At 37.3% G+C, this 27,666-nt stretch overlaps 3 protein-coding genes and 1 non-coding gene across 11 annotated transcripts in view; 3 read left to right on the top strand and 1 right to left on the bottom strand.

The window, feature by feature from the left end:
- Positions 1-3,092: 3,092 nt before the first annotated feature.
- Positions 3,093-4,812, top strand: LOC115420390 (endonuclease domain-containing 1 protein-like). The gene is made up of 2 exons (XM_030135626.1): positions 3,093-3,386; positions 4,207-4,812. Exons 1-2 carry the CDS (start codon positions 3,093-3,095, stop codon positions 4,810-4,812), a joined length of 900 nt encoding a protein of 299 aa, XP_029991486.1.
- Positions 4,813-6,566: 1,754 nt separating this feature from the next.
- pus7 (pseudouridine synthase 7) lies at positions 6,567-20,402 on the bottom strand. Of its 5 annotated transcripts, none has more exons than XM_030136938.1 (18): positions 20,286-20,402; positions 20,000-20,084; positions 19,262-19,567; positions 19,095-19,179; positions 17,497-17,610; positions 17,267-17,411; positions 15,472-15,489; positions 14,870-14,981; positions 14,678-14,755; positions 14,452-14,580; positions 12,222-12,347; positions 12,079-12,140; positions 11,822-11,982; positions 11,608-11,734; positions 9,812-9,913; positions 9,496-9,625; positions 8,204-8,295; positions 6,567-6,869 (listed from the first exon to the last, which is right to left on the bottom strand). In XM_030136938.1, the coding sequence occupies exons 3-18, from the start codon at positions 19,555-19,557 to the stop codon at positions 6,733-6,735; spliced, it is 1,914 nt and encodes a 637-aa protein (XP_029992798.1). In that variant the 5' UTR covers positions 19,558-19,567; positions 20,000-20,084; positions 20,286-20,402; the 3' UTR covers positions 6,567-6,732. The 5 variants fall into 5 exon arrangements, with proteins under 5 accessions (XP_029992798.1, XP_029992797.1, XP_029992800.1 ...); XM_030136937.1 differs by having other exon boundaries at positions 19,962-20,084; positions 20,286-20,396; XM_030136940.1 differs by having other exon boundaries at positions 12,222-12,351; positions 14,456-14,580; positions 19,962-20,084; positions 20,286-20,396.
- A 1,247-nt stretch (positions 20,403-21,649) lies between these two features.
- trnat-agu (transfer RNA threonine (anticodon AGU)) lies at positions 21,650-21,723 on the top strand. Its single transcript has one exon. It is a non-coding gene; the product is annotated as a tRNA-Thr (tRNA).
- Positions 21,724-26,182: 4,459 nt separating this feature from the next.
- Positions 26,183-27,666, top strand: part of srpk2 (SRSF protein kinase 2) — a 131,491-nt gene continuing 130,007 nt past the window's right edge. For all 4 annotated transcript variants that reach the window (XM_030136933.1, XM_030136932.1, XM_030136931.1 and 1 more), the window contains exons 1-2: positions 26,183-26,286; positions 26,530-26,596. In XM_030136933.1, the coding sequence (XP_029992793.1) occupies positions 26,271-26,286; positions 26,530-26,596 (83 nt within the window). In that variant the 5' untranslated portion in view covers positions 26,183-26,270. The remainder of the gene's footprint in view (positions 26,287-26,529; positions 26,597-27,666) is intronic.

Raw genomic sequence — 27,666 nt, 5'->3', positions numbered from 1 at the left:
TGTTATAATGCATCACTGTTCAGCTGAAATATTTCCAAAATGTAAATTTTACATTTAAAGACTGTCCTGTATTGATAATATCTTCTATTCCAAGGGTGTCAAACTCATGTTAGTTCAGGGGCCACATTAAGCCAAATTAGATCTGTAGTGGGCTGGACCAGTAAAATAATAACATAATAATATATAAATAATGTCAACTCCAAACTTTCTTCTACGTTTTAGAGCGAAAAAGTAAAATTATGTGATGAAAATATTTACATCTACCAACTATCCTTCAACATGAAAAAACTGAAATTTCTTAAGAAAACTAAGATTAATTTTAACAATATTCAGTCTCAGTTCATCATTTACACATGTGAATTATAATTTACAGATCACAACGGATCTACAAATACACAAAACATTCAATAACAGGCAGAATATTGGGAAACTTGCACTTCAGACATTTCGAAATGTTCATATTTGTTTTGGGGTTTTCACATTTTTGTGAAATGATAGTTTGTTTTAGTGTAAATACAGTAAAATTACATGAAAATTTTTACATTTACAAAGAGAAAAATGTGGAGTTGTGAGTATTTATAGGTTATTATGATAACCTGAGATTAAATTGGTCTGTATGTTGAACCTGAACTAAAATGATTAAAATCTTCAGTGTAATTTTTGCATTTTACAAATTCATCCCAGGGGCCAGACTGGACCCTTTGGCGGGCCGGATTTGGCCCTTGGGCCGCATGTTTGACACCTCTGTTCTATTAGATCTATTCATTTCCATACTGGAGCCCAGTAATCCACATATGCAGGATTTCTTTACATGTGACCGATTAAAAGTACATGACAGGTTCAGTTCTTCATTTATATCAAGAGGCTTCACTGTGTTATGTGTATAAGATGCACAGTTCAAGCCAGTTTATATACACTATATAAAAAGACACAATTCTCTTCCTGATCTCTTGGCTGATTTCTTTGGACTTTCTCGTGATGTTACATAAGGAAGCAATGTGTTTCAGGTGTGCCTTCAAATACATCCACAGGTATGTCTCTAATGAACTCAAATGTTGTCAACAAACCTAACAGAGGCTTCCAAAGACATGCCACCATCATCTGGGCTTTCCCAAATTCTTTAACCCTTTCATGCATGAATTATGAGAGCCTTAATCTAGATTCCGCCCCCCCCCCCAAGTGTTTTTATTTCTCTCGACGATTGAATTTTTTTTTTTTTTTTTTTTTATGAACCTATTTTCATGGAGTTGCAAAAATGTCCACTCAGCTGGAAACCATGTGTTTAGTTTTTGAAGCAAAGAAACATGCATTTACTGATATACTGTGTGAAATGTATGAAATTAAAAAAATTCTGATGCTGCTAATCTGATGTTTTCTCACATTTTAACATACACTAATACTAGTCATTACTCACTTCATGGAGATAATATGCAAAAAAAAAAAAAAAACTTTTACATTATTTACATTATTTTTACATTATTTTACATCATTATTTTTACAGTCTAATAACAATAACATGCAATTGATTTACACTCAAACATGTTAGTGCAGATCAGGTTTATCAAAAACAGCAAAGTTACAGTAATTATATGAATTACAGTGTATGGGATGGTGCATAAGTATTCACTGTGTTGGCTGATATGGAACTAAAACAACAAAACCCATGAATATACAAGAGAACAGCTGTAGAATAGCTGTCCACTGTAGTGACCATATGCATGAAAGGGTTAAAGGCATAGTAATCTTAGTGTATGTAAATGTCTGACTTTGAAGAAAGTAATGAAAAAGTGTCTTTAAAAAAAATGCTTCTCTCATTATTCTGGCATTTAGCAAATAGAAATAATTTTGGTAATCCTAATTGACCCAAAACAGGAAAAGTTTAGTCTTAATTCATATCAGACAGTGAGAAAAAAAAAAGCGTTTGTTTCTTGTGTGTATGTAAACTTCTGGTTTCAACTCTACGTCTAACTCCACCTCTAGAAGGAAATAAAACTTTTCAATACAGTTGAACCTTAGAGATACAGCAGAGCCATGGGTAGCCTGGACATAGTGTTCAGCCACAGCATGTTTTTAGCACGTATTGCAGTCTGATGTTCAGAGATGTGAGTCTGGAGTGATCTAACAACTCACAAGGGATTTCATCATATGTGCAACATGTTTACTTCTCCTAGTATTCTCAAGTGTCTTCTTAATATAATTCATTCATCTTAACATCATCGTCACAATTTACATTTTTATATATAATTGCACAATGTATAAACTATAGAATTTGTACTATAATATTATAGTTAGTGTTAAAGTCCACTATGCAAATGTATGGTAAACACACACACACACATTTAATTTGTTCATTTGGAAATTGCTATTCATTTTTGTGTATTTTTGTTGATGGTTTTCTCTATTTTTTGCCTCATTTGTTCGTTTTGTTCATAATTTTTGTAGCAGACCAGAGGAGAGAGTCCACAGGAACAGGACCAGTCCAGATGCAGACCAGCCACAGATCTGGACCTGACTATATGGACAAGGACCCACACAGGTTCAGGTTATGTGTTCAGTTGGGTTCATCCATCGGTGGTCGTTTTCCATCAGATCCAGTAGATCCAGAGGTTGGCAAAAATCCACTTCCTATCTCCTCAGGACCCACATTTATAAAAACACATCATGAAATCATTTCTTCTCCATCCACACAGTGTTAAATGATTCTGTGATCCCATGCCCCCCTGTAAAGCCTTCGCGCCTCCCCTAGGGGACCCGTCTCACAGTTTAAAATATTATAATAACATAAAATAAAATAAATTCCCTGAAGCCAATGACAAGTGAGATGTATATACATTTCTTTCTGGTTTAAAACAAGGTCTGAACAGACAGAATTACTCGTAATGTCTCCCTGTTAAACCTTTATATGGCTGTAATGGTCACTGGTTGATGGCTTTTTAAACATAGAAATGGTTTTGCAACCAACAAAGGGAGGAAGATAAGAATTTGCATTTATGTCTGAGTAGTTAGTACGCACCGGAGAGATACAGTCCATCCAGTTCCACAAAGGACTTAATGTACTGTGGAGGGATATTGGACATACTACACATTTCATGATGATGTTTTACAGAAGAGACCAAGTCGTGGTCTTTGTGTTTGTCATTGTGACGGCAGCGGCAGAGGTGCAGAAGAACCTCTCACCTGAATGTAAGCAGTTCCTGTACATGGGCACTCTGCCCAGAGGGCTCGAAGAACAACCGCTTAAGATGATATGCCAGTTCTATGAGGGAAAACCTCGATTTGTCACTCTGTATGACACCGTCAGCCACATCCCTGTTTATTCTGCGTACACCTTCAAGCGCTCAGACGGCTCCAAGAAGGCTGATGCACCCTGGATGTATGAACCACAGGTAAGACTGACTGGTACTTAATGTCATTCCCACAAGGAAGCATAATTTTACAGGTTTAACCCATAAAGACCCAAACAGCCACTGGTGACACAGACCATAAACTGTTTAATACCTGTTGATCCACTAATCTCACCAATGCATGTAAATAATTGGTGTAAAATGCAGTTATTCATCTTTTAATGGTCATCAGATATGACCCATTTGGACGTTCAGAGGCTCCGTAGTGAACGTGGAAACTGTCATCTTCTACAACATGGATTCACCAGTAAAATCCATGGAGTCAATGACAATGGATGGACACACTTGTTTTTACACTCAGTCAATATCTTTGCTGAAAAAGTGACTTTTTCATTTTTCTTTATTAGCTTTGAATTTACTGAGTTTTCATGAACATCTACATGATCAAGTCAATCAAATGTAGGAAAATAAATGATTTACACCAAAAAAAATGCAAAATACAGAGGATAATATGTTTTTAAAATATTGATAAATCAGTTAAGAAAGGTAGGAATAGAGAAAAATTCATTTGGGAACTGATACAAAAGTAGCACTGGGTCTTTATGGGTTAAGATAAGACAGAATAATGTTTGCTGTTATTAGAGTGTTTTAATATGTATATTTGTTATATACATATGTATATTCAGAGCTATATATATGTTTGTATATTTAATGCTTTATAAATGTACATATTTATCTTTTTCTGTTGTATTGATCATTTCTTTCCCGCTACTTTATTATTATACTTGAATGGAGTGACTGTAACACCCAGTAATTTTCATCTGGGATTAATAAAGTATTCTGATTCTGCTTCTGTAAACAGCTCTCCACTGTCACTGGCCCACGGGAGATGCAGCAGTTCCCATCTGAAGATGTTCATAAGAGTTTTGAAGATGCTCAGGCTGTTCTTGATGACTACTCTGACACTGTTATCTTTGAGCGTGGTCAGCTGAACCCGGATGAGCATCAGGCCCATCCAAATGACAAAGCGGCCACCTATACTTTGACAAATGTGGTTCCTCAGGTCAGAGACTTCAATATCGGTCCTTGGAAAAGCCATGAGCACACCATCCGCAGGCGGCTCAATAACTACTGTCGTGGTACTGCTTATGTGGTCACAGGGGTCACCACCTCAGGACAGATGATCCGGCGCCGGAACATCAACCGCCTGGCGATCCCAACATACTTGTGGTCTGCATACTGCTGCATTGACTTTGATCACAATGCACCGTTCTCTGAGCGCTCAAAGTTCCCTGCTTTTGCAGCCCATGGGCTCAATGATAGGGAGAATAATATGGTCCAAGAGATGACGATCCAACAGCTGGAAGATTTTTTAAAGAGAGTAACTTATGTTGGCAACTCTTTCCAGATCTTTTATGACAACTGTGTGCCTCCTAATAGTGATACCAGTGGTCTGCGTTTGCATTAATGTTAGAAATGGCTCATTAGATTGATATTTACACAGATGTAAATAACAGTCAACAGTAACAGGTAACAGTTTATTAGAAATAATGAAATAAATATAAAAATACAGATACGTCTCTTAATTTACTCAGTCAAAAATTAACTATGTGTTGAAAAAAATTATCTCAACAATTTGATTATTATTACTCCATTTAATACATGTATCACTTCCATTGTGTTTGATGGTGCATTGACGATCCACAAACTCAGTTTATATGGTTGTATTCATTCACTTCCACTGTATCTTGCTTATCCTCTCAATAGCTGGGAGTTACACCTGCCTCTGTAGGGCTTTTGTTCAGCACAGATAGATTAGACCAGTGGTTTTACATGTTCTCATAGACTCTCATCTGCTCTCCTAGAATGTACTTCTCTCTGCAAAGCCCAGACAATAAAATCCAAGAGGTACAGACCAACATCCAGGTCTGGATTTTTCATTTTGGAGGTCTTTAATTCTAGAGTAACGGTGACCAGACAGTTTTACATAATTATCATGTAAAATGTATTTGTTTATTGTCTGTATACAGTGTGAAGTTGATTATATTTTAAGTAACATAACACATAGCATGAATACAATATGTAGATCTCCCAACATCTCTTCTAATTAGGATAAAAGTGCCTGAAATTAAAATACAAAAATAAAATGCTCTGTCATCAGTGCCTCTTTTTGCGACTTTCTTTGTTAGTCCCATGTCTTTCTTAAGGGAGGTTAAGTTTGCTACAAAAACACATGCATAAAAATAACAGAAATGCCAGCGATCCGCAGTGAGGAGGGCAAACACATCCCCAGGGTAAATGAAGTGATTAGTAATTTAGTTGGAGAGTACAGCCATATTCTGCCAGCTGGCAAATGCATTCCTTCCAGATGGTCAGCTCAACAGTGCCTGTTTTGACCAGGGATAAACTGATAAAGCCCAGTTTATTTATCCACTGAGCAAAACATACTCCTCTATTGACCAGCAGGGGGAGACATGTTAACATCATATTATCAACACACCCTTCCCTCATACAGATAGAAGGTAAGTACAGACTGATTTCCTGCAGCCTTCAGTATATAAACCCTCAAAGACCTTAACATATATCATTGACCAAAAGTATATACTGATCTAAAAGCTTTCATAATGTATCACAAATAATATACATAAATACAGTTTCTCAGCTTTTCGCCAGTATCAGATGTGTAGTTTTTCGGATGTCCAAAGGCTGCAGTGAACATAGAAACACTTACCTTGTGCTACATTGAATCCCCAATATGACAAACAGCAGTGGCTGTTTTCATTTTGAATTGAAAAGTCATTTTGTTTTCAGTTTTCTGTTTTAATATAATAACCTGTGGATTTATTCTAAGCATCTGCTCAGAAAATTAAATATAGGAAAATACCTGATTCTCACTAAAAAATTGTAAATACAATGACAAATGGTGACAAGACATGTAAGAAAAGTTAACAGTAGAGGAAAACCAAATGACAGATTACACAGATTAAAATAAGCACTCAATGTTATTTATTTCTCTCCTCAAGTCACACATTTGAATGAAAGTAAAAAAAAACAAAAAAACAAAAAACTAAACTTTTTTTTTTTTTTTTACAACAGGGCCTGGACCCTTCGTGAGATCAGTCTAAAAGGTCAAAAAAATTTAAATTATGGTCAAAACATGTAACATCGTTGCAGTACATATATCCGTTTCAGAGCAAGTAAAACTTTCAATTTTTAAAAAAAAATCTAATAAATTGCTGCTCTTTGCACTACAAACAGATTTGCTTCAGGCTCCCACACACATTACATTTATGTTAAAGACTCACTACAGTAAATAGCCACAGTGGACAGGTGCTGTGCTTTAAAGCCTGCAGGAGCAGTCTAGTCTACACCAGAATGGGTTTTGGTCTCAGTTGAACCAGGTGGTGTTCAGCTGCGTCTGCTTCTTGATGCTAGTGTCCAACTTGAGGACCTCTCGGATTGCCATCGTAGCATAGGATGAAGGAGGCAAGGAGAACTCCATCCGCAGAGCTCGATACTTCCCTTCTGTTGGGGGAAAGGAAATGGCAGATTTTTATGCTGGGAATGAAAGTGAAGGGATTTTTTTACTGAAATACATGCTAAAAGAAATATGAGAAGCGAAAGAAAGTCTAGTTTGCACCTCATGATTTATATATCACTACCAAGAAGGTTGGAAAATTGTCAAATATGGTACAGGTCAACTGTCCTTAACAGCCACGACAACCAAAAGCATCTACTGATCCAAAATGTTTAATAATTTTTCAACTACAATATGGGAAAACAGCAGCCAGCAAAAGACTGTATTCGAACATCTGGAGCAAGGACAAATATTCTTTTGCAGTGGGTCAGTGACAAGATTCCTTCTGTCAGCGGTTGGCGTGAAATAATGTTTGAACTGATGCTGCTAGAATATCTTACTGATATCATACCTAACAGTGTAGATCAGTTCTACAGAGTATGGTGCCCATTTTTGGACTACACTGGACTGGACCTCTCTTCTGTCCTATTAAAAGGACTGTTGTGCACTTAAATGATATTCATAAATGTGACTCCCATACATTGTAAGTCTGACCTACCACCTTCTGTATTAAGCTATGTTTTGTGTGTGTTTTTTCCCTTGTAAGAGCTGTCATGCATGTTTTGTTTTGTGTCTAGTCTTTTGAAGACACTGTTTTGTTGAATGAAAAACAAAGAAAAAAAAACTTTTCAACCATTAGTCCTATTAAATAATTCAGGTAAAATAGAGTTTGTCATCTTTTCACGGTCAACAGATATGACCCATTTGGACATTCAGAGGCTTCGTAGTGAATGTGGAAACACCACCATCTTCTGCAACACTGAATAACAAATAAAACCCATGTAGTTTGACAAATCACAGTGTTTGTAGACACTTCATTTTATGTTCAGTTAATGATATATTTCGTTGAAAAAGCCACTTGTGCTTCAGTTGTCAATGTTCTGAAATAACCTTTGAATTTACTCTTAACTTTTATAAAAAAAAAAAAAAGCTAGTTAATAAGTAAATTAAATGTAGGAAAATACCTGCTTTTCACTGAAAAATGTATAATGTGGAGGATAATATAATAAATGGTAATAAATCACTTTAGGAAGGGTTAAATGTAGATAATTCATTTGGAAGTCACCACACAAATAATTCTAGGTCTTTAAAGGTGACTTTGAAATAAACTATGGGAATCTCTAAATGTTTATTTTCATTAGCTAAATTTGCATTTTCACTTCATCTTTTAAACATATTTTCGAGCTGCTATAATTTGTAGAAGGGCCTTAAATCAACTGAGGATACTACCAATGTTACACAAGTAACAAATAAGCCGAAGCCCAACTCTAAATGACCTTACCTTTGTTAAAGACAGGAGCAGGTTTGTTCTCTAGCTTTTCAAAGTCATTGTGCACCAGAGAAATCCTGGGGTCATCATAATGAATCACCTCCCTGCACAAAACAGAGACATTACATAACCAGTCGGTTTATAAAAAGCCAATCATAAATGTAGAATGGGAAATTATAGAAGGCGGCTCACTGAAAAAAAAAAAAAGTAACTACAGGACACAATGTATTTCGGCTAAAATTTACTTAGGGGGTCAAATGAGTGGCCAGTTTTGTCAAAAAAAAAAAAAAGTTGTAAGAAATGCATAGAACTGTGTTGAAATAATGCTAATACATTTGTGCACAGTTACTGATATTATTTGACAGTGGAAGCTATATTTTCAGAAATATTGGATTTTGAATAGCACGTGTATGTGAAAACTTTTGCTGGTGGACAGACGTGACATTACCCATGATGATCTGGTCAGTACCAGTACTTTAATAGTAATAAACTTATATACTTACTATTGCTAATTCTCCTCTTATTCATAAATGTTAGTATTGTGGATCTAAAACAATAACAGCTGACACAAAAACACAAAATGTGGCAGTGGACGGATGTGACATAGTTGTTCCAGATCCCATCATACTGATGCTCGGCAGCCATGTCACCGTTTCCACAAATGATCCCTGTGCAAAAACTAGGATCAGAATTATTTATTGTATAGTTTATCATCATACTAAAGAGGAAATAACAATATAGAATTGTTATTTTGTTATAAAAAAAATGCTTATTATTAGAAAACTGTTGATTTAAAAAGTGACGTGTGACATTCTTAATGTATGTATTGGCGTAACATAAGCAGGATGGATCAGCATCATACTCCATATTGCAACCTGTAAAAATAAAACGTGATATGTAGTATATAATCTTGTAAGAAAAACTGGGGAATCTAAAAGAATAGAATATTTGTTTTTCAGGTAATTTCAGTTAAAATATAACTTGGCCATTTGTGACATGAAAATATAGCATTAACTGTAATGAAATTGGACATTTTTGACGTGAAAACATAGTTCATATGACCATCAACATGCTGCAACAGAACTGAAATCCTGTAAATTTGCATAACTTGCATTTACCAACACACAGTTCCTTTGAGGATTCACTTATATTGATTTCTTATGCACAAAGACAGAAATAAGACCTCTAAGCAAATTTTAGCCGATTTACACAGAGTTATGACAGGTCGTACAACTGTTTCTACACAATAATGGAAGTAGTGTTTGATTATTTTGGACAGAGGACATGAGGTGGACTGTGCTGACCAGCTGACATCACTGGGTCTGATGATGATCCGTCTATAGGCCCCCGCCAGGGAGTAGTCCTTCACTTTGTGTCTCATGTTGTCGATGTCCAGCCCATCTGCAGACAGCATCTCCCTGTACCCTTTACCCACTGACACAAATATCACAGCACATTACTTCTCAATTTTTACCATCAAAACAGCTATTTTTATTTAAGACTGGCCTGTGGACGAAAGAGGAAAGGGTGTTTTCTTTTTCACATATACTGGTGTTAAAACCACCCAAAGTTATATTCCACAGCCTACTCTTCGAATACCAACAGGCAGTGGCATCTTACCATGGTGTGAAGGGTAGATGACGTCATACCCGGGCAGGGGCATCACAATGTCATGGATGGAGTGGTTCTCAGCCTCCTCTGCAGACAGTACGTGTGCTGTGGCTTTATGAACATAATAGATCAGACATTAGCAGACAGCCTTTCAATCAAAGATGAATGTGCTGCATACACTCAGTGGCATTCATTTTCAAAACCTACAATTTGTCCTAATGTTTACAATGCATTTGTTTGAAATTACTATCTTGAGTTCTGGCTTCTATAAAATTACTTCTTAACAATAGGCCTCATATGAGAAAGCATGTTTTCTCATTTTTCTCTTATTGATCTTGCACAAAGCAATAAGACAAAAATAATAAAATCCTACATGGCATTTATGAAATGTGTACCGAGAGCCAAGTTTATTCTCCTGAGCATATGGATGTTTTGGATTGGATCTTAAAGTGAATGTGAGCCACATAAGCATGAGGAAATAAACCCATATAAATGCAGCAGATTTAGGGGTGGGTGCAAATCACAAAGGAGTACAGCTATTTGACAGGTATCATTAAACGAAATGAAAAAGAAAAGAAAACAGGAAAATGCCATATATAGGAGGCTAAAAGAAAAAAAAAGCTTTCTGTGAAGACTGATTGTTTACTTCATGAAGTTTTAGAGAACTGCTTATAAGTGTGAACAGTGATGTCACCTGTCTGGAAAATACAAAACATGGCAGGAGTTGACCAGTGCCATATGCACCCAAGAAAGGCCTCGAAAACAAAACAGTGTGATCTGGAAATAGATGCCAGTGACATTGTCTTTCCACAGTTGGGTCTGAGGGTGAGTGATAATAACCTACATTGGTCCTTTTTGAAGACCTTCGTCTCTTTTATGGTCAATTCAGTGGTGATATCACTTAACTGCCTTTACACCATCTGATTTATTTAATAACTTTATCACTGTCATTTGAAAAAAAAAATCTAGATTCAGCTTTGCTAAAGGCTGCATCATTCTGCCTACTTGGTAGAAGTGGAAATATGTCCCCCTGTCACCCAAGGACATATTACAAACATTAGTCATACATATTAACTATTAACTTATAAACTTCTTTGGACTGCCAGATATTTACCACCGAAGTGTACAGACTACTGAATTTACTATACACTGAGGGATTTAGAGACCAAGTATTTCCACTGATGATCAATAATGATGAGCCACAAAGGGAACATAAAGGTACATAGATAGCATTGGTCTTATCTCTCTCCAAGTTTAGGTGTGGTGTTGACTAAAATAATGGTTCAATAAGTGTTACCATGGTACTAAGTGGCTACTGAACACTAAAATTAACTACCCAAATACTGAGCGATGCCAAAATAGTATTGAAACAGTATGGATGAGGTCTATTGACAGCTTACTATAAATACTACTGGTTCTGATATCTGTAAGTAATTTGTTTTATTTGGTGTTTTTATTTTACAGTTTTTAATTGTACGGCTGTTTTTATGTCTTTTTAATCTATTCCTGTATTTTATTCTATCATTTTGCTTTTTTTTTAAATTCTTCTGTACGATACTGTTTTTAATTGTACAGCTGTTTCATGTCTTTAATCTATTCTTATATTTTATTCCTTTATTTTGGTTTTTATTTATTCTTCTGCACAGCACTTTGGTCCACTGTGGTTGTTTTAAGGTGCTTTACAAAAGAAGTAGAGAGAGGGAGCTTAATTGTTCATCTTCTCCTGTAAGTCGCTTTGGAAAAAAGCATCTGCCAAATGCATAAATGTAAATATATAATAATTTATTTAAAGATGAACTACTCACTTCCTCTGAGCACCAGGTCGCCTTCTACAGCTTTTAGACCAAAGGCCTCGATCCTCCTGCTGACCATGGTGTTCCAGACCACACTCTGGTAGCTGTGAATATACATTAGGCGGTTGTTTCGGGGGATCTGGAAAAATAAAAACAGTCACCAAAAAGCTTTACGGAAAAGCCAGATGGATAGATAGCTCGAATAAGGTCATTATTAAAAACCGACCAGACTGAATGCAGTGACGATGCTCTTCTTGCCATGCATGGAGAGGCCTCGCAGCAGCTGTCCCTCCACACAGCGTTTGTTAGGCAGCTTTTTCAAGGCTGCCTCTGGGTCCTGAGACTTTGCCCACTCCTCTCTGCAGCGAACCAAGTATTCTTTCTCCGCTGTTGGAAAACCAAACAAATACGTGTAGAAATATTACAAGTGTTACAGTAATAATTGCATGTATGGAGGAAGACAAAAAAGAATTAGTTTATTACCTCCAGGACGAGGTTTAAGGATCAAATCTACAACTTCATTCCAGTCATTTTTCAGGATGGCCCTGCACCAGCCAAAGAGAAAACATGAGTTTACTCTGCCTCAACCCTGTTACATGTAAAACAGCATTTTTTAATAACAGTACCTGCCAACTTGCTGTGTAGGCACAGCTGTGGTGCCGAAGCGCTGCATGCCATAATAGTTGATGAAACCGGTTTGTCTAAGGGATGTCATGGCCTGATGAACCTGCTCATCTGTTCCTGAGATATTTCTGAAAAAGAGGTATAGACAAATTAGACAAAATATATCATGCATTCAGTGAATACATACAGCTGCAGTAGTGATAAGACTGCAATCAGGACAAAGGCTTTATGCTAACCATTTGGTCCATTATTTATCCATTACGATTTTGATGAGCAGAATTTGAACAAATCTTATCATAATTCTACATTGAAAGTAGAGCTGCACAATATATCATTTGAGCATCGTCATCGCAATGTACGTGTGCGCAACAGTCACATCGCAGGTCCTGCAATGTAGGAGGCAAATGAACTCAACATGTTCTCATCTAATTTCAACCTGGGTACCTGACACACACTGCGCGCAGTGATCCACCAATCACAATCATTCTTAATTGCAATCGTTCTTAAACGCAGCAGCTAGGCTTCTCACTGGTTTTAACAGATGATATCACATCACCCATACCCTGGCTTCCCTCCATTGGCTTCCTGTGTGTTTTAGAATTGATTTTAAGATTTTACTGATCACTTTTAAAGCCCGAATGGGCCTGGCCCCTAGCTATATAATGGACATGCTAGTTGATTACGAGCCAGTACACAGCCTAAGGTCCTTGGGCAGAGGGCTCCTGGCTGTTCCAAAGTCGAGGCTTAAATCTAAAGGTCACTGGGCCTTTTCCATCAGGGCCCCTCGACTTTGGAACAGCCTGACCAAGGAGATAAGGCTTGCGGAATCAGTAACATCTTTTAAAACACTTTTTAAAACACATTGTTATAGACTTGCCTTTATGTGATGTCTGTCCTTTTTAATTTTAATTTTTTAAATTTAAATTTTATCTTGTTTGGTTATTAATTTATATTCTCACACATTGTTTTATCTCACTCCATTTTTGCATTTGTTTGACAGCATCATGTTACGTTATCCCTGCCCTCTTTACTCCAATTCACTTAATTTATACGAAGTGTCATGTTTTTGCGTTTGCTGCACATATCTCTTTTATTGTGTTGTTTCTGTTTTAGTGTCTTTACGTGCACCTTGTATCCTGCTGCTGTGCCCTTCTGCTTTGTCTGTAAAAGCACTTTGTAAACTTCGTTTTTGAAGGTGCTATATAAATAAAGCTATTATTAATCAGTTTGCTGAAGTAGACCACGCCCCTGCACATGGAGTGAGTCGCTGGTAACAACATTGAAAAATGAGCGACGAACAAGAAAAAAGAAACACTGAAAATGAAGACTTGGTGCAGAAAAGAAAAGCAACGTCAGTTATCTGGATTATTTTGGCTACAAGAAGGATGACACTGAAACATGTTCTGTGTCGGTAGTGCCTTGCAACTGTTGCCACAACGAAAGGTAACAACTAATTTGTTTGACCGTTTACGTCAGAACCACACAGCTATTTCATGGCTCAATATATATTGCAGGGTTAAAAAAAAAAAAATCGCAATGTCAGTTTTTTTCCAGTATAGTGCAGCCCTAATTAAAAGAAAATGAAAACAACTGTATGTTTGTGCATGACAAATGATAGAAATTGTCCAGGTTCAGAAGCCGTATTCTTTTCAAGCTAATAGAGAAAAAGATGAAAATCACATCCAAAACAGTTACTTTATGTTTGTGAGTATGGCTCAAACATTTGTCTGCTGAATTAACACAAAGATTGTAGGATAATGGCAAAAGCTGACAAATTAATATTAGTGCTGCCGCGATTTGTCGAATTATAAACGATCATTAAAATTAGTCGATGAGTCATTTTACTATTGACCGCCTATTTATTTTTGGCCGCGGCACATGGGGAAGCATGCCAGCATTGGCGCCTGCAGTACCTCAGAGAGAGAGCGAGAGCGCACCCGTTCTTCCCCTCCCTCCCTCATTTTTTTTTCAATTAGTCATTTAGATTAGTCCACTAATCGAAAAATTAGTCGAAAGATTAATTGTTAGAAAATTAGTCGTTAGTGGCAGCACTAATCAGTATATCACACAGATTAACTTCTGTTTCTCTGTTGCACTATGGCATAGCAGGACCTCTCCAAATCAACACACAGGCACTAACTGCAACAGAAAGGATTTTCCCCACTGTAATATTATGTACAGTATGGATTATATTGTAACCGTAACAGGGCAAATCTCTCAATTTGTACTGACCGAAGGACGACAGTGAAGTGGTTGCCTTGTAGCTCCCCCAGTTTAAGAGGGTGATTTTTGTAGCAAAAGTTTCCAAGCTTGAGGTTCATGAGGCACTTGTTGAGGTGAGCCAGCCTCTCTGCTGTGATCCTGAGAAGACAGTGCACACACATTACACTTACCACTTATTTAGTTCAATACTCATACAAATAAACAGGTTGATTCTGTAACTGCATTGCATACTCACTTCAGCACAGCAATCTCCTGCACTGTGATAGCTCTTTTGTCCTTGGTACCCATGTAAGAAAACATATTGGGTCGAAGCCTAGGTGACATCCAGACATTGTTTTCATTTTTCCACACAAATATTTCAGAAGGTAAATCTCTCTGATTATTCAATGATAATTAATTTTCACATCAGAAAGTATAATAGTCATACCTTAGGAACTTTGAAAGCACATTGATAGCATCCATGGTGTCCTTGTTCTCCTTGTACAGGACAAAGTGACAGAAACTACCACGGTTTTTGGGCCAGAAATGTTTCCTTGGTGCTTTCATGGAGACAGAAAATGACACAAACTGTATTAAGTTATTATGAATCACTATCGCATAATTCAGAGGAAAACATAAATTCTCCCGTGACATCAACTATTTTATTTCATTTATTTATTTGCACATCATAGACAGCAAGAGAAAATTGAAAAAAAACTCTTTTCATACAAGTAACACCATTGTGCAGGAGAGGACAGAAGCCAAAAAAGGCTTATATAAATACCTCCCCGGAAATAATCAATAGACAGGAAAAAAAAAAAAAAAAATTAAAAATACGAACTATAAGATTACAGAATTTCTATTTCCATACATTATAACCTAAATACAAACTGACTTTGCAGATTTTAATATGTCCTTTTCATATTTCGACATTACAATATTTAAACTGTGTTAATTATTTTTATTATTTTAACTATTTTAATCATACATCTTATTCCATGTGGGGTTTTAAGCACTTTTTCAGCGCTGTGTGGGGGAACAGCTGCTTACCTGCTGTTGTTTTGATCTCTATCCACCAAAGAAGAGCAAAAGGAGGATAGAATAATGTTATAGAATACTGTTACTACGAGAGAAGATGCTTATGGATGGTACGGTTGGATTTCAGGGTTGAGGTCTGCATGCATGGGGCTGGGAGTGGAGTGAATATTCAGTAATCTGTGCAACACAGGTGCAAAGTCTTACCAAGGCACCGATGTATGATCTACACTTAACTTGTAACTTTAATAAGCATTCAGTATAAAAAAATGAAGGCATAATGTTGATGATACAATTGGATTGAATGTGGTCAGTACATAAAAAAAGAAAAATATCTGTGAGTTACAATCATGAGTAAATATCCGTGCAGAATCATGCATGTGCTCATGGCCATGCATCCTAACTTATTTTACTCCTTTGCACTTGATGCCACCACATGCACTGCAGCAGAACAGCTTAAAATATATATTAAGTCATGCAAATATCCTTCCTCTGATCTAAAATGAGTTATAATTTCCAAGTGTACCAACATTTCCTGTTTAAGAATTCTGTCCAGACATTTAAAGGTGCAGGAGACTTTCGTGATGAATTTTTCATCAAATCTGTAAAACCTCAGTCATAGCCTGAGTATCATGAATCTGTAAGTCTTTCTGTGATTACTCACCTGAATCTCTTGCATTATGGTAAACAATTTCTTACTGCCACCCACCATAAACAAACCCCGTGCGTTTACATTCAGAGCCAGGAGGTAACTCGGGCACCTTCGGAATTTTTTTGTCATGACATGCATTGTGGGAAACGGAGGCTCGTGCTGCTGCTGCCGCTGTGGTTGCCCCTTTCATATACAGTCGTTATGTTCCAGATCTCATCTAGGCATGCGCATTGTAATCTGTCAGAATCTGTCTCATCTACACATGTGCACTGCATATCTGTCAGAATATGTCAGAATGGCGGCTAGTACGAAGCAGAAGAAACAAACAGACAGGAATATATCTGATCTGTAACTCTGCAGCATGGGATTGGTGAAACAGGTCATTTATTTTACATTCATTAAAATGTAGTCAGAGAAAGCCAGAAATGACCTTACCCTTTCTGTAGAATATATGTGATTTCTGCAGAGTTACAGTTCCTGATTGAATCGGTAGAGCCCAGGGAATTCCCTGACTGACAACTGCCCCGCCCCCGACTTGCGCTGAATGCTTATATGTCAGACTGTATGGTTGCTTGCTTCAAAATATTTCAATTATTAAAAGTTATAATGTAAAAGAATACAATGAATGTGCACTTATCGCTACTGTTCGCATGAATATATTCCTGCCTGTTCGTTTCTTCCGCTTCGTACTAGCCGCCATTCTGACATACTCTGACAGATATGTAGTGCACATGCGTAGATGAGACAGATTCTGACAGATAACAATGCACATGCCTAGATGAGATCTGGAACATCACGACCATATACAAAAGGGCCAACTGCGCTGCTGCTGCAGGTGGCTGCGTGAACCTCCCTGCAGCGGCAGTGCGAGCCTCCATTTCCCACAATGCATGTTGTGACAAAAAAATTCCGAAGATGCCCGAATTACCTCCCGGCTCTGAATGTAAATGCACGGGGTTTGTTTATGGTGAAAGGGTTTTATGACTAAGAAATTGTTCACTGTAATGCATGAGATTCAGGTGAGTAACCACAGAAAGACTTACAGATTCATGATACTTAGGCTATGACTGAGGTTTTACAGATTTGATGAAAAATTCATCACGAAAGTCTCCCGCACCTTTAAAGTCTGAGCTCTGGTTCTGTCTCCTGTCCACACACCTGCTAGAGCCTTCTTCCCTGCAGCATGGTACGCCACTATGAACTTGCGACCGTCTTTATCTTCTGTCTTTGTTTCCAAACCAGGAAACTGAGTCTTGATGGCTTTATGAACTAGTGTCCGTTTCTCCTTTGTATCCTCCATCACCTAAATAAAATAAATAAATAATTTCAGGTGTAACATTCACATTTTTAGTTTGTGAAATAAAGGGATCATTTATGTGCACACTCACCTCAATAGAAACGCTGTCCTCCTTATTCTTAAAGAGCTGCAGTTCCCCGAGCTGCTGTTTCTGCTCATCAGTCAGAACGTCACACTCCTGCGGTTGAGCTACTACTGGGGCTTCCTAAAACAACACAACACATTAAATTGTTATGAAATATTATCTGCCAGTGCTGGAAAAGCTGAGGTAACTTTAAATATTTTAGGAAAGTTTATATGTCTAACAGTTAAAAATAAATAAATAAATAATTCTTCCATCGTAATTCAGGATGCCATGACATCTCAATTGGGTGTGATTACGGGTAGAACAATTACCACTTATAATTATTACCATAAGTGACTACAGTTGCCAGTTCTTCAGTCTGACTGAAATCATTCTGATTGGAGATTCCGCCGAAGCATATTTATATATAGACTCTGATCAAATATATACGTTTACACTCACAAATCATATCCTTAGAATGTAACTTAACTATCACGCGTATTGTAAATTTGCCTGTTCTGCCTGTAATATAACAGAGAAACAGAAGTCACTTAGCGGGTTTTATTATTAAGATCACCAAGATCAAATCATGGGTTCCAGGAAAACTACATCCTTTTTCAATATTTCTCACATTACATCTTTTTAAGTCTCCAAGAGCTGTTTTATCAGCAACAAGCCAAATTTGTTTTGCTGCCGCCATGTATCTGTCCCTCCTAGAAATGTATGTAATTCCAATGTGGATCAAGCATGTGCTGAGTGTGAAAAATGATTGAATCAAGAGTCTATACAGATAATATTTTCCTATTTGACAGATTATCAAAGGTCTACTCCACCCCTCAGATCCCAATTGAAATTTCCTTCTAATCAGGCCAGTCTCTTGGGAGTAAAGTGGTTACATGAGGCATTTTAATTCAGACCAGGGTGTGTTTTCCGCTATAAACACAGTCAGCCATAATTAGATCTGTAAAAGATTTGTAACCCAAAGAGTTGTGAGACACTGTTTAGCCTAAATATACCATTAATAGTGAATTTAATAAATACAGCATGAATAGTATAACCTCTGGTATACATCTAAGGCTACGTTCAGACTGCAGGCAAATGTGGCCCAAATCCAATTTTTTTGCCCATATGTGAGCTATATCAAAACTGTTAAAGACAGTTTGAACGGCACAAATCTGTTTTTTTTTTTCAAATCCAACCCCAGCCACTTTCATATGTGGTCCTAAATCCAATACGTGTCTGATATTTTGCAATACGACTTCTGTCTGAATGGCCAGGTCACACTTACCCAACCTTTACATCATTGAAATAAAACAAAAGTCACAATTCTGCATCCCAGAAGTGTTACTTCTGTAAACACAGTGCGTGCCTGCATGATCACGTATTATGTCAGGGCCACTTTTGCGCATGCAGGTCACTTCAGGGTGGCATTCAGTTCATACTCAAAACTGATAGAAGTCACATTTAATGTGTGATATGAACAAGCACACACAAAAGAATTGGATTTCACCAAAAAATCTGAATTGTGTATTAAGACCTGCCATCTGAACATGGCATAAATGTAATCACAGAAAAGTTTTAAGAATAGTAGAACAAATTGTGACTGTATGAAGCATATAACTTACCTCAACATCTGCAGGAATAGACAGGTCATCTAAATGCACTGTCTTGCCTGTTTTGTTGATTTCATGAACCACAAAATCAGAATATCTAAGTACAAACCATATGAAATTTTATGTTAGTAAATTAAATGCATCAAACAGTTCAAATATTTCAGTGACTCAGGACTAACCTTTCCTTTAGGATTCCTGAGAAGCCCTTATGGTCACTGACATACTTCAGGATGCCCACATCCACCTCAGTCAGGCCGTGCTTCATCATGTCAGCAAAGGTCTCCCCATCCTCCTCTCCATCACTTGCCTCACCCTCAGGCTCTTCCTCCTCAGCCTGATTGGGAGGACCCCCATTTTCACGGTCACTCTCAACTCTTGGCTTCTTTGAGGGTGTGTCATCCTCCTTGTTCTCTGGACATCCTCTCTTTTCTCCGGCATGGAGGGCAGAGACAGGTATGGACTCTGCCTCAGCCATCAGTGCAAAGCTGCAATGGAGAAATTGTTTTAATTCAAGCAGGAAAACACATTTACAGGACACTGTGGCAAGGTCATACTTTAATGTAGCCACTGAGGGCAAAAATATTAACCTTCTAAGGCTAGATGAAAGTAGAGAGCTGACTGAATAAGGGGCAAAGCCTCGCATCCACCTTCCAAAATCCATAAAAAGCTTAATGCAATTAATCAAATACACGATTCTCACTCACTTGTCAAGTAAATACGATCTTGGAATAGTTATAACATGTAATACGTCAAATTTGCGTGCTTAATTCTTTGCAACACAAATATATTCCCTGTGATATAATAATACTCATAAATTCTACCCTTACTAATACTAATGCTCTTGACAGCTACCATACACCGGCGATTAGAGATGCTTACGGTTTATGGAACTGAGGAAACAAGACAGACGTGTGGACCTTGCCTAGATGCTGGGAAACACTCGGCTCCCAGCTGCCAAGCACTCGTAGATACTTCTTGATGGAGAACCGCTTCGCATAGGCACTAGACATCAAAAACAACACATTTTACCTTACCTTAAAAGTTAGCAAAGCTGCTAGCGCATTTGCAGTGTCATCAACTTAGCTAACTTAGCTCTCTGCTAACATTGTTAGCCTGGCTGAACTAGGCTAAATCATCTTCGCAAAAACATGACACCTAATTTCTTCAAAAAAAAAAACCCAAAAAACACGTATCTTTCCTCACCTGTACTTGGTGAGACCCAGAAGAGTGCGTACACCAGTCGCCAGCTTCTCACACGTGTGTGTTTGTGTGGGATCAGGATACGTGTGTTTAGTTCCGGAAACAGACACACCGCAAAGCCCTCCCACTTTGGATGATTGGTTGATTGACCTGTCAATCATGTGATATTCTCTTCCCCCAACAAATCAAGACTAAAAACAATTTCTTTGGCAAACTGTGATTTACAAACTGCCCTAATAAGCCGATAAAAATCGGTTCAACTATAATCTTTGGAATAATCTTTCGTATGCTGTTTTCAATTTATAAAAATTCTTCACCTTTCCTGTTGGGTTTCCTGTTGTAAGTATGTTAAAAGATGTACAGTTCAACCGAAATAAAAATACTGTTACAGCTTGTTTTGTGCAGAAATACATTAAACATCATATAATTACATTCAAACATTGTTAGCAAAGTCTCCTTCAAGAAGTAGCCCTTATCACACAACATTGCCCTGGGGCAATGAAAACAAAAATTGAATTCCTGAACATGCAACATAAAAATAAGTTTATAAAATGTGAAAAAAAAACCTTGTCTACATCTTCATACACACACAAATATTTTCATTTAGCCTACTGCTTATGTCATTTTAAATATGTATACAATAAGAGTTAATATTCTCATCCTCTTCTCACATCATGTACTCCTGTGAGCATGTGTCATACAAAGATGCCCTGCCTTCAAATCATGCTCGATGGAAAGTCCCACATCTTATTGGAGTAAAATTCTATACTTTTTGAAACACACTGATAGCTTGACATCATACTGATAAACTTCACTATGCTGTAGAGCAAGGGAGTTACATTTTTTATAGGATAGTTTAGATGTAAAAATTTCCCTAGAGTTATTGTACTTTCTTTTCTCTGACGCAAATGGAAAAGTCTGGAGTTGACATTATGAATAGGTTATGTTTTTATTTTACTGGTCTGGCCGACTTGAGATCACACACCTGCTGTAGAGGGTTAAATAAAATGCATGTAGGACAATAATAGCGTATTGTTTATTTATCTGAACAGATGGGTTGCGGTTAAGCTTAATTCCAGCAAACTCCAGCTATCAGTAATCATGCTATCTCTTCAGAGACTGCAAATCATCTACTTTAGTCATGTTATTTGACAGGACTTCAGCTGACTTCAGTATCACCTCATGTGCAGTGGGGTTTTTTTGGTTTTGTTTTGTAGTTATTAATTGTAGGTTATAGAAGTAGCAGGGGGATATTCAGTGAAAATCTATTTGTAACAGACATCAACCCCCCACAACTAAACAATTAAGGGAAAAACATAATCAAGAAGACAGTACTGTTGAATGACAATTTTAATGAGCCATTCAGTGGCGCCGTGGCTTAGTTGGTTAAAGCGCCTGTCTAGTAAACAGGAGATCCTGGGTTCGAATCCCAGCGGTGCCTTTTCCATTGAGAGGTGAAAACACAATCCAATAATCGGTTTAATTAGGTGAATATCAGTACTCAAAAGCTAATGATGTGAAGTGTCAGGGTACCTTGTGGTTTCTTGTAATACTTACTTTGAGAGTTATCCAGCACTGGATAATTGGGTTATTTCACTTAGAAAATACAAGGACATTGCTTGCAATCAGATAAATTCATATGACTCAGAGATGCTTCACTTTTATCTTTTTCAGTGATAACCTCTATTTTCCAAATCTTGTCTTACTTAGTAGTCCCACACATATTTTAGTTTGCATTTTCATCATCATAGCATGTATAATATAATATACATTTAAATAAAAATAAACAATTATTTAATAGATAAATAAGCAGACTAAAAAATTTGCATTGAGCAATTAAACTTAACTTTTTTTTTTTAATTTTCATTTTATTTATTTATTTAGACAGGGACAATGCACAAACATACATTAACCTTAAAAACAACAGATGTAGTGTGCCAGGTTCTATAGTGCTAATTTCCACCTGTAGTCCCTGGGGAGGCTGATGTTATCATTAAAAAAACAGACATTAATTAAAACTAAAACATTAAAAAACAGTAAAAAAAAAAAAAAAAAAAAAAAAAAAGAGCATATTTATAACTCCATCTGTATATCATTGAAGAAACAGACATTAATAAAAACTAAAACATTAAAGAACAGTAAAAAAAAAATGCATATTTATAACCCCATCTATGTAAAATATTCATTCACATCCAACCATTCACTCTTATGTCCCACTGCAGTCTGTCACACACACTCTAAACATGTTTACATCACATTACATTATGGCTACAGGTTTAGTTTGACAGTAGCTGTTTTTTCACCATGCGGGAGAATGTGTGATAGTTTGTAATTGTTAGTAGTTCTGTTGGTAATGGGTTCCACTGTCGCATGGCCACACATGAGAATGCTGAATTTACAAATGCTGTTTTGTGTTGTGGAATCCTGCACTCGCCGCATGCCGTTGATCGAGTAATTCAAGATGTTTTTCCAGAACTCAAAGAAATAAAGTTGTAGTAGTAGTAAACAGCCTTTAGTTTTCATTTTCACAGTATTTTAAGATATGCAGTGAAATAGGTCATAAATTTCAAAATCTCAGTAACTGCAGTCATTTTATTCACTGTGATCAACAGATGCTACTACTATGAAACTAAGTCCTGTCCTTGTTTTTCCTCTACAAAAACTAAAAGAATAAAAACCCATGATGAGCAGCAGTAGTTTCTCAAACTATCAAAGAGTAACTGAGCTTATGCACTCTCTGAAAGATAAAAGATAAGAAAAGATAAAACAGAAAATGTAACCCAGGTGGGAACCTGAAATGTTCCAGCATCAGAGAAAAATGTCCAACAGATCTTGACACAACAGAGCATAAAGCCCAGAGTGGGATGTAGACGGCAACACAAAAAATAACACACAAAAGCTAACACTATAAATAGTATAGATGCAGCATGTTGGGCTTGCTACCAAGACTGTCTGTACAGCACATTGAGACTGCTATGGTGAAGTGAAATGTAGCTGAAGAGTAAATATTGATTGCAAAAAACAGTGCTCATAATATTTGATTATTCCTTCCTTGTCTTTCTTGCAAAAATTGAGGCAACTTTATCCATAAAGCTTTAAAATTTTGCCATCACTTCACCCTTTATGCATTTTATATGAAGGTTCAACTAAATCACAGGTGTCAAATATGTGGCCCGGGGGCCAAATCCGGCCCTCCAAAGGGTCTAGTCTGGCCCCTGGGATGAATCTGTAAAATGCAAAAATTACACTGAAGATAATAATCATTTTAGTTCAGGTTCCTCATACAGACCAATTTAATCTATAGTGGGTCAGATCAGTAAAATACTATCATAATAACTCATAAATACTCACAACTCCACATTTTTCTCTTTGTAAATATAAATATTTTCTTGTCATTGTACTGTATTTACACTAAAACAAACTACCATTTCACAAAAATGTGAATAACCTGAACAAATATGAACATTTTGAAATGTCTGAAGTGCAAGTTTACCAATATTCTGTCTTTTATTAAATGTTTAGTGTATTTGTAGATCCACTCTGTAAGTTTATATAAGTAAATGATGTAAAGAAATTTCAGTTTGTTCATATTATTCACATCGTTTTAAAGGATAGTTGGTAGTATAAACATTTTTTTTTCGCTTAATTGTACTTTTTTTCGCTCTAAAACACAGAGGAAATTTTGGAGTTGACTTTTTTATATATTATTATGTTATTATTTCACTGGTCCGGCCCACTTGAGATCAAATTTGGCTGAATGTGGCCCCTGAACTAACATGAGTTTGACACCCCTGTACTAAATCATCAAGAAGGGTAGAGGTAGTAGAGGTACTGGGGGATTTTGCATTATGGCTGTGAGTTTGACTGATATGGGATTAACCCTTTCATGCACACTGGTCACTACAGTGGACAGCTGTTCAAAAGTGTTCTCTTGTATATTCATGGATTTTGTTGTTTTAGTTCCATATCAGCCAACACAGTGGACGCTTATGCATCATCCCATACACTGACATTCATACCATTACTGTAACTTTGCTGTTCTAGATAAACCTGATCTGCAGTAAGATATTTGAGAGCAAAAAAAACTGCTAATTGTTATTAGTCTGATATTGCATTTTAAATATGTTTCTTTGCTTCAAAAATTAAACACATGTTGTCCAAATGAGTGGACATTTTTGTAACTCCATGAAAAATAGGTTAATTGAAAAAAAAAAAAAAAAAAAAAATCAATCTCATTGTTTTTTTCAAGCCTAAAGAGGAATAAAAACACTCAGGAAAAAAAAATCTTGACTAAGGTTCTCATAATTCATGCATCAAAGGGTTAACCCTTTCATGCATACTGGTCACTACAGTGGACATCTATTCTCCAGCTGATCTATTGTATATTTATGGGTTTTGTTGTTATAGTTAGATATAAGCCAACACAGTGGACACTAATGCATCATCCCAAACACTGCAATTCATACCATTACTGTAATTTTGCTGTTCTTGAGAAAACTGATCTGTAGTAACATGTTTTAGTGTAAATCAATTAAAAATCAATCTTTTTTTTTCCTGCATATTATCTCCATGAAGTGAGTAATAACTAGTATTAGAGTATGTTAAAATGTGAGAAAACATCAGATTAGCGGCATTAAAAATGTTTTTATATCATAGTTTTCACAAAGAATATAACTTTATGATTGTTATTATTGCTATTTTTTGTCACTTTAGCCACTTTAGCAAACTTGTTTATATTGTTTATATTTTTATGTCTTTATTTTTCTATTGTATTGATGCATACTGTCTTGCACTGCTGTACACACTTCAATTTCCCCCTTGGGGGATCAATAAAGTATATCTTATCTTACTTTCTGATGATAGGTTTTAAATATATGCTCCTTTCTTTCAAAAATTAACCCTTTCATGCACAAATTATTAGAACCTTAATCAAATTTTTTTTCCTGAGTGTTTTTATTCCTCTTTAGGCATGAAAAAAAAAAACAATGTAATTGAATTTTTTTTTTTAAATCAACCTGTTTTTCATGGAGTTACAAAAATGTTCACTCAGCTACACCATGAATTTTATTCTTGAAGCAAAGAAACATGTATTTAAAACCCAATATCATAAAGTGATATGAAAACAGTGAAATGAAACCATGTTTAATGCAGCTAATCTGATGTTTTCTCACATTTTAACATATTCTAATACTAGTTATGACTCACTTCATGGAGATAATGTGCAAAAAATAAATATTAACAACTGATTTCCACTCAAGAACCAACCAAGAACAGCAAAGTTACAATAATGGTATGAATTGCAGTTTATGAGATGATGCGTAAGTGTCCACTGTGTTGGCTGATGTGGAACTAAAACAACAAAACCCATGAATATACAAGAGAACAGCTGTAGAATAACTGTCCACTGTAGTGACCACTATGCATGAAAGGGTTAAACACTTTGATGTCCAGCTGAGTGTACATTTCTGTAACTCCATGAAAAAAACGTTCATAAAAAAAAAAAAAAAAAAAAAAAAAAATCAATTGCATTGTTTTTTTCATGCCTAAAGAAGAATAAAATCACTCAAGAAAAAATCTTGACTAAGGTTCTCATAATTCATGCATCAAAGGGTTAATCAACAGTCTAGTCTAGACACTGCCTGCTTTTAGAAGAACCTCTGGGTGATATTTGTGACATAAATAGCCTGTGCATAGAACTACCTAAAATAATCTCTTGTGCACAGAATGTGGAAAAAATGTGGAGAAAACTGCAAAAGTGCGCAGGTCCACGTAGTCCTGGAGCGACTCCCGGTTGAAACGACAGAGGGAGCGCGTGTCATCCACAGGCGGAGAGGTTACGTGTGTGTGTGTGTGTGTGTGTGTGTGTGTGTGTGTGTGTGTGTGTGTGTGTGTGTGTGTGTGTGTGAGTGAGGGAGAAGGAGAGCACACAGGATCCGGCTGCTGCTGCCGCCGTGCTGCCTGCTCCTGCTGAGGGGAAGAGGAGGAACCATGAGCTCCAGGAAAGGTGCGTATTGTCCACTGGTGTTTGTGTTCAGGCTTTAACTGGAAACAAACTTATGCGTGTGGATAGTCTGTCAGGACAGGAAACACGACGGTAAATATACAACAACAACAACAACAACAACAACAGCAGCCAGCTCCACAGCCTGATGGTGTGTGTTCGCTCTCTTTCCCCGTCCCTCCTACACCCTTCCCCGGACTTGGACGTCGGTCTCGGCCGTGGATAAACACAACCTCACCCCGGCAGTGATGGCCATCCAGGCCAGGAAGAGGAGGCCGAAGGGGAAGAAAGACAAAACAGGTCACCACCGGAGGTAAGCGGGGCGGCGGCTGGGTGTAGGGTGCGGGGTTTAGGGTACTGGGTACTGGGTGTAGTGTGAGTGAGTGAGCGGTAGTGAAGTGCCTGTTTGCCGGGTTTGGTTTGTTGACAGCGGTCCGTCTCCATATGACGCCGGTGCCGCTGCCGGTGCGTCGGCGGCATAGACTGTGCACACATATGGCAAAAGGCGTGTATTTTCATCTCACAGACGGACCACAGCGGAGTGTGGGAAGTTGCCATTTACGTTAGAGTACTCCGACTGGATGAGGTCCCTACAGGTCTCCACTTGACAGCGTCAGTTTGTTCCTACCGCAGTAACCTGTGCACTTCTGCAGGTTTGCACAATATTTACGTTCACACACTGCTGACCTCTTGATTGATTTTGTTGCAGATTTGGGGGTTGCATGCACAGGTCTGACAGCTCATTCCTTGCTCTCCCCCCACCCCACCCCACCCTCCCCTCCCTTTGCAGGAGCCTGCTGATGCTTGAGTAAAACCACCTTTTGTCACCTGAAATCTAAAAGGCATCTGCTTATGTTACTTGGCTAAACCTGTAAGAAAACGTTGTTTCTTGGTATGAGACGCATGCACTCCTGCAGACGAAGCCGTTTAAGTGTGATTTCCCCGGCGTGAGTGAACGCAGGGTGCAGGCGTGTGCGCTGCGCAGTGCTTCTGTAAAGTGCATGCGAATTGGAGTGGAGAGAGTGGGGGGCTGACTTCATGGCATGATGCTATTGGAGCGACGTCACCGGTAGTCTGAGAAAGCATCAATTAGGTGGTACCAATGGTTCGGCCACCCTAGGGGGCTTCTAGAATATACTGGAATTCCCTAAACACCTGCACATCAAAATACAGCAAACAGATGTGTATATAGAAAGCCCATTAATGAGGCTATTTGTCACCAGACTGTACCTTTTATATCATGACAAATTATTCAGCTGTGAAAACACCCCATATGCTGAATTTACACCTATTTCTGTTTGCTTTTTGCAAACACTTCAGTGTTTTGAATAAAAAAAATACTCAAATAGTAGCTCTGTGGTGTCCTCTTGTAAGCATGGAACT

Source organism: Sphaeramia orbicularis, chromosome 6, assembly GCF_902148855.1.
Source record: "Sphaeramia orbicularis chromosome 6, fSphaOr1.1, whole genome shotgun sequence".
Taxonomy (NCBI): domain Eukaryota; kingdom Metazoa; phylum Chordata; class Actinopteri; order Kurtiformes; family Apogonidae; genus Sphaeramia; species Sphaeramia orbicularis.
This window is presented reverse-complemented; position numbering and strand designations above follow the sequence as displayed.

Bases quoted from the DNA above. Each gene is read 5' to 3' on its own strand.
- pus7 (XM_030136938.1), bottom strand. From the start codon at position 19,557: ATGGCTGAGGCAGAGTCCATACCTGTCTCTGCCCTCCATGCCGGAGAA. The intron at 9,626-9,811 runs GTAAGATGCCAC...TATTTGTGTCAG, and splicing joins CATCTACCCTTCACACCATG to TGGGTAAAGGGTACAGGGAG. The intron at 8,296-9,495 runs GTCAGCACAGTC...TGTTTTGTGCAG, and splicing joins AGACCCAGTGATGTCAGCTG to GGAGGTGATTCATTATGATG.
- LOC115420390 (XM_030135626.1), top strand. From the start codon at position 3,093: ATGATGTTTTACAGAAGAGACCAAGTCGTGGTCTTTGTGTTTGTCATT. The intron at 3,387-4,206 runs GTAAGACTGACT...TTCTGTAAACAG, and splicing joins CCTGGATGTATGAACCACAG to CTCTCCACTGTCACTGGCCC.